The sequence below is a fragment of the Rhagoletis zephyria genome, unplaced genomic scaffold (assembly GCF_001687245.7).
Source record: "Rhagoletis zephyria isolate East Lansing unplaced genomic scaffold, Rhagoletis_zephyria_1.1 Rzeph_scaffold_02648, whole genome shotgun sequence".
Classification (NCBI taxonomy): Eukaryota; Metazoa; Arthropoda; class Insecta; order Diptera; family Tephritidae; genus Rhagoletis; species Rhagoletis zephyria.
In genome coordinates, this window is record NW_016159732.1 from 61,511 (window position 1) to 68,958 (window position 7,448).

At 35.6% G+C, this 7,448-nt stretch overlaps 1 protein-coding gene across 1 annotated transcript; it reads left to right on the top strand.

Moving 5' to 3' along the window:
- The first annotated feature begins 5,153 nt into the window (after positions 1–5,153).
- On the top strand, positions 5,154–6,616 carry LOC108367357 (abnormal spindle-like microcephaly-associated protein homolog). The gene is made up of 2 exons (XM_017621950.1): positions 5,154–5,187; positions 5,897–6,616. The coding sequence occupies exon 2, from the start codon at positions 6,200–6,202 to the stop codon at positions 6,605–6,607; it is 408 nt and encodes a 135-aa protein (XP_017477439.1). The 5' UTR covers positions 5,154–5,187; positions 5,897–6,199; the 3' UTR covers positions 6,608–6,616.
- Positions 6,617–7,448: the final 832 nt, after the last annotated feature.

The window sequence follows — 7,448 nt, forward strand, 5'->3', positions numbered from 1 at the left end:
ACCCCAAATTATCATCCGCGCAGAAATTATACCACCTCCGGTATAAAACAAAAGGGCAAGCCGGTCAAATCGTCAACCAATTCCCTCTTAGCGACGAAAATTTTGACCTGGCATGGCAAGCATTAAGCGAGCGTTACGAAAATAAACGCATACTTGTGGATAACCAAATCCAAGTTCTAATGAATCTGCCTAGTGTTCACAAAGAAGATAGCCAACAAATTATTGATCTCCAAAGCAAAATAAAAACATGTCTGTCCATTTTAAATACTCAAAAGGTTTTGACAGACAGCTGGGGCCCAATTCTTATACATATATGCGTATACAAATTGCCCAAAGATACCCGAATACTTTGGGAGCGATCAATGCCCTCCAAAAAAGATCTTCCCTCATGGTCTTAAATGGACGAATTCCTAACGTCCAGATTTCAAGGTTTAGAAAGGTAGAAAAGGTAGAAATGAAATTTCCAAAACACGTAAGCAGGATTCTGCTCTAATAAAATCCCACAGTAAAACAAAATCTTTTTATACAAATTCCAAAACGGTGTTTTCCTGTTATTTATGCGACACCCCACATCCGATGAAAAAATGCCCCATATTTCAAAAATTAGCAATACAAAGGCGCATAAAATTTGTTAAAACTTATAAATTGTGTTCAAACTGTATTGCTTTCAATCATTGCTTGGCAGAGTTCAAGTCACCATTCGCATGCATGTATTGCCAGAAAAGACATACCTCGCTCCAAATTGCCAAAGAAAATGAAGTTCTCCTCCCAACTGCAATAGTGACAATAGAGCATCGAGGAGAACAGTTTCACCTCAGAGCACTGCTTGACCAAGGGGCCCAAAAAACCTTTATTTCGTCAGCAGCTCAGAAGAGGCTCCCAACCGAACACTCCCAGTTCGACGTATTTCATATTGGTGGAGGTAACACAAAACGCCCTAAGAACGTTTGTGAACTAAGTATAATTACCCGCAAGTCAAAGCGGACGATAAATACAAAAGCTGTGGTACTGAAGCAATTAACGGAGCAAATACCGACTCCCCCCCTAATTCGTGAATTTATTAAACAGTTCAATCCCCATGAACTAGCTGACGCCCATTTCAGCAAACCAGCACCAATAGATCTGGTTATTGGAAGCGATATACTTCCACAAATTCTCCAACCTGGAGCCCGAAAAATACAAGATAATGTAATAGCTCAAGAAACTATATTTGGTTGGGTGATAAGCGAGTGCCGAAGCTACCGGACAGCGCGTAAATGGCCTAGACTAATGCTCCGAAGACTGCGGACTGCGCTATCCAGCACACTCCTGCAGCGGGGGGCAGTGTACAATCAACCGATTGTTATGAGGGAACACCCTAATGCCTTCTCTGCTGTTCAACTCTCTCGTAATGAGCAAAAGAAAGTGGAGAGAGAACACGTTCCAAAGTCAACCGTTCACCGCGCGCACACGGGAAAACGGCCACCGGAAAGTTGGACAGAAATAAATATACATATGTCCTTATAAATATTTTAATTATTCAAATAATAAACAGACATTATAACGTTTTAAATATAAAACGCGAGTGGTTTTATTTAATCGAACGCGAAGAAACCCTCCCCTCGTTGCTAGTAATGTTACTGCTCAATCAGTTCGCAATTTCTTTAGTGATCTCATGTAAAAGTAAACATCATAATTTTCATTANCACTAATGTTCCGAAGACTGCGGACTGCACTATCCAGCACACTCCTGCAGCGGGGGGCAGTGTACAATCAACCGATTGTTATGAGGGAACACCCTAATGCCTTCTCTGCTGTTCAACTCTCTCGTAATGAGCAAAAGAAAGTGGAGAGAGAACACGTTCCAAAGTCAACCGTNGACTAATGCTCCGAAGACTGCGGACTGCGCTATCCAGCACACTCCTGCAGCGGGGGGCAGTGTACAATCAACCGATTGTTATGAGGGAACACCCTAATGCCTTCTCTGCTGTTCAACTCTCTCGTAATGAGCAAAAGAAAGTGGAGAGAGAACACGTTCCAAAGTCAACCGTTCACCGCGCGCACACGGGAAAACGGCCACCGGAAAGTTGGACAGAAATAAATATACATATGTCCTTATAAATATTTTAATTATTCAAATAATAAACAGACATTATAACGTTTTAAATATAAAACGCGAGTGGTTTTATTTAATCGAACGCGAAGAAACCCTCCTCGCGTTGCTAGTAATGTTACTGCTCAATCAGTTCGCAATTTCTTTAGTGATCTCATGTAAAAGTAAACATCATAATTTTCATTAATTAATTAATGTAACTAAAATTAAGATTTGCATAGCAAGTATTATCTTCTTTCATTTAAACTGTCTTACATTTTAAGTTCTCATCAAATCTTACTTCTAAGTATATGTATGTAATATTTCATTCATGATCCACACTTGCTCAGGCATGTTGCATTACCATTGTATAACTTTATTTATNAGATATTTATTTATGTACATATATGCAATAAGCAAATACAAAACGAATGGCTGCAATGAATAAAAAAAATAAAAATGTTTTTTAATTGAATTGGATATGAAAATTTACAGAAAAAATTATTTTTCACGTAATTGAAACGTTTGCATACATATAAAACGTACCCTATGGTACAATTGTCACAAACGAAAAGCAAACGTTTCTCGTTGGGGAAAATGACAGTGAATCTTACAATTTGTTTCTGACTATTTACAAAACTGTACAAAACCACAAATGATATGATGATCGATGAGCAAATGGGAATTGTTTTGTACAGTTTATTTTCGTACCCTGCATCAAAGTTTACTTCTAAGTATATGTATGTAATATTTCATTCATGATCCACACTTGCTCAGGCATGTTGCATTACCATTGTATAACTTTATTTATACATATTGAATTCGATATTTGTTCCATTGTTCTCACTGAACGGGGAGTTCTGTGGGGCTAGTGTGAACACACCTTTACGCTAAAGTGTGAACACCCCATAATACTAAAAGTTCAACACAAAATCTTTTCAAAGAGAGTTGTGTGTGAAAAGTATCACCGCTGCAGGTTAGCAGCTCCTTGTAAATATGTACATAGATATGTAAATAGCATTAGCTAAGAGTATTCAAATAGAACGGACGTTTTTTTCTAGAACACAAACCGTGTAGTTTTCTTTACTTAAGCTATTGATGGCACCCGCCATAAAACAATACCTACATAACTTGGTTTGTATCTATATAATATGTAATTTTAGGTTATGTGAGATATTTTTAATATTAAATTAAATGGAAGTGGATCTCGGTAGAGCTGAAAAACTCTCGATAGTGTTCCCACTCGATTGCTTCTATTTNCAAAGTTTACTTCTAAGTATATGTATGTAATATTTCATTCATGATCCACACTTGCTCAGGCATGTTGCATTACCATTGTATAACTTTATTTATACATATTGAATTCGATATTTGTTCCATTGTTCTCACTGAACGGGGAGTTCTGTGGGGCTAGTGTGAACACACCTTTACGCTAAAGTGTGAAGTGTTCACAATACTAATACTAAAAGTTCAACACAAAATCTTTTCAAAGAGAGTTGTGTGTGAAAAGTATCACCGGTGCAGGTTAGCAGCTCCTTGTAAATATGTACATAGATATGTAAATAGCATTAGCTAAGAGTATTCAAATAGAACGGACGTTTTTTTCTAGAACACAAACCGTGTAGTTTTCTTTACTTAAGCTATTGATGGCACCCGCCATAAAACAATACCGACATAACTTGGTTTGTATCTATGTAATATGTAATTTTAGGTTATGTGAGATATTTTTAATATTAAATTAAATGGAAGTGGATCTCGGTAGAGCTGAAAAACTCTCGATAGTGTTCCCACTCGATTGCTTCTATTTTAAGTTTTTCACCATCGATAGTATCGTTTAGTTTTAAATGGGTAATTAAGTTTACAGTTGCACTTTTATATGAACTTTTTCGCTTTGTTTACGTACTTCCACACAGATGTATCTAAACGAAAAAGCCTTTGCACCAATATGGAAATAGAGAAAAAACTATCGATAGACATAAAGACTATCGATGGCGGCTACAACTATCGATAGCAACAATCTAAAAACGACACTATCGATGGTGTCGATATTGGCAATAAAAGACAACCATGCTATCGAAAGTGCCCTCGGGAGGTTTCCAGCTCTAGATCTTGGACGTAGTTCCGGTGGTATATAGGTCGAAGCCCCATAAGACTAGGTCCTATTTTTTACCTTTTTGTTGTTTTACTATATTTCATTCCCAAGAGTCTATTATTTCATATGTTAGGCCCACCATACTAGTGAGTGGGATTGTGGGAGAAATGCCTTTTCCCCTCGACCCACCACACCAAAATTATGAAACAGATAACTAAACATTTCTCTAGTGAACTACTCAACTAAAAAGAACTAGTTCAATCAAGTGATTTGAACTAGAGTCTCTGATCACTAAAATGAATTAAACTTCCCAACTCTAGCCGTCATCGATTCGCCACTTCGCTGCTTGCTATGTTTGAGTTCCGGTCGCTTAACGAAAAATTTTGCATGTGAAAGCAACAACAAAGTTAGCTAGCACGGATAGACGATAGCAAGTTTGGTTGTACCTCATTGAGTTCGTTCGTTTCGCCACTTACTAACTGATGGCGAATCGATGACGGCTTCTATTACATATCGTCACTAGACACAAATAAAGGCGCGAGCTCAAAAGTTGACCGCAAAAAAAACGCATACAAAAAAACTCAGCGAAGAAAGACTCATAACATAGTTGACGGCGAAGAAAGACGCGTTAAAATATTTGACGGTCAAGAAAGACCCGTAAACTCATTTTCGCGGTCGACTAAGTTTGCTGGTGTAACAGTATGTAAATTCCCCAAAGAGTATTTAACGAATGATGCTGAAGTGGCAGTCCTTGGCCAGGTATAAATCTATGTTTACGCGTCTTTCTTCGCCATAAACTACGTTTCGCGTCTTTCTTCGCCGATGTTTTCCTTAAGCGTCTTTTTTCGTAAAATTTGTTTACGTGTGTCGCGTTCAACACACTAGCGCGCCTTTATTCGTGTGTAGTGGTGATATGTTCATGAGCAAGATGTTTACACATAAAAAAATTACAGCTTTTTATTTTGACGTGATACGGCCTAATGTACATCCATTCAAATCTATGTACATGCACATGTATGAAAGTGTAGGTATACATTAGGGTGGTCCAAAATAATTAAAGTTAGAATTTTAAGGATTTTTATATATGGAAAATAGGTATACCCCTATTTTCTCTTTTTGAAATCAAAAAATATTTAAAGGTCAACGTTTCCCATGTATTTTATTTGGGGAAAAAACAACTTTTCGTAGAAATGGTATATAATTCTTGAAAATCAATATTTTTCATCGGAATACTGTAGTTCTCTTAAGGACACTTCCAATAACAATACCCAAATGTTTATTTAAGCATTTTTTGATACTAAAGTTTTTTATTTATCCCACCATAGCATTTTCTGGCATAGTTACTATGAAAAAGTGGTTAAATAAATAATTGGTTATTACCTATTATTGAGAATCTCCAGAAGAGAAACAGTGTTTTCCGATCGAAAATTATTGATTTTCAAGCATTCTATACCATTTCTACGAAGAGTTTTTTTTATATAAACTACAAGAAAAATTTTGAGCGAACTCAAAATATTTTTTGATAAAAAAAAAATAGTAGGATATCTTTTTGGTATAGAACAATTCTAGGAGGTGAGACCGTGAAAATTCCGCATTTAGTTTTCACATGAATTTTTGAACCACCCTAGTATACATGCGAATATACGTATGCACATATGTACATACACACATATGAGTACCTAGGCATATTCGCCGATATGTGATATTAATTTTTTCTTACGAGTGTCTCATAGAGAGTGGGACAATTGTGGCGTCATTCACAGATTTTGATTGGAGCAATGTGCACGTGTCCAAACGTTACATAGGGAGATATGGATATGCAGCTTTTCTCAAAAAACATGAGCAACATACATCAATTAAAAACTAAACAAAAATAAAATTGTGCAGTAACCATAAACTTTACATATTATAAAATCGCCACGGAAGATATTGCTTACGCAATATAAGAACTTGTTCTTAAAATAGTTAGTAGTGTACAAATACTTAATTTCCGCTGAACTTGAAGAAATAAAAACTGAAAGTATACAAACCAAAAAATGCATATTCACCCAAGTTCACCAAATTCCGACTTTGACGCTGCAGTTCAGACGGAGGAAAATGCTGCCATTAAAATACAAGCTGGATTTCGTGGATACCGTGTAAGAAAGCAAATGCATCATCAGCCTCAAACCAATGCACTGCAACATTTCCAGCAGCAGTCTCCGGAACAGAGCATAAATAGAACTTCACAGAAAATCAATCAACCCACAAATTCATACAGTTCATCGCCAGATCTAGAAAGTATCACACATGAAGATCGATATGCAACTAAAATACAAGCAGGTGTTCGAGGATATTTGGTACGCAAAAAACAAAAGATTGCTACGGAAGCAGCAACAAAAATCCAAGCGAGCTTTCGTGGTTTTAAAGCGCGCAAGGAGACACAAAAAATGAAACAGAATTAAAACTATTTTCTGCTTTTGTGAGCAATTATGCGGCAGTTTGTACCGATTTATTGACGTCAGAAATGGTGTTTATCTGATGTAAATGACGTCAAGAATATACAGTGGTAGAAGAAATATTGGCGCACCAAATATTGACAAGTTTTCACAATGAGTTTTTTTTTTTTGTTATTTAATTTTAGTTATTTTTTATAAAAATATAGTTAATNATGTTTATCTGATGTAAATGACGTCAAGAATATACAGTGGTAGAAGAAATATTGGCGCACCAAATATTGACAAGTTTTCACAATGAGTTTTTTTTTGTTATTTAATTTTAGTTATTTTTTATAAAAATATAGTTAATTACTTAACAAACATTGTGTAAATGCAAATTTCAAACTTTGTGCAATATTAAAAAAAAACCGCAAACTTACGTAAAAATATCGAGCTTTTTTTATTAGACTACTTTGACTTTGAGTACGTAGTTTTGTAGAAAATGCAATTCTAATACAATAAAGTGNTTACTTAACAAACATTGTGTAAATGCAAATTTCAAACTTTGTGCAATATTAAGAAAAAACCGCAAACTTACGTAAAAATATCGAGCTTTTTTTATTAGACTACTTTAACTTTGAGTACGTAGTTTTGTAGAAAATGCAATTCTAATACAATAAAGTGCAAGATTCAGTGACTAAAAAGCACCGTTGATTTTTTAGAATTTTGTCTTGTCCCATTTGTGTCCATATAACGAATAAACACGATTTTTTTTATATGGAAGATAACTGCAACATCTCCGACAAAATTCTAAAAAATCAACGGTAATTCCTAGTTATTTGAAATATGCACTTTATTTAAACTAGAA

What these genes read in the sequence shown, in the direction of transcription:
- LOC108367357 (XM_017621950.1), top strand. Translation starts at nt 6,200, where the DNA reads ATGCATATTCACCCAAGTTCACCAAATTCCGACTTTGACGCTGCAGTT.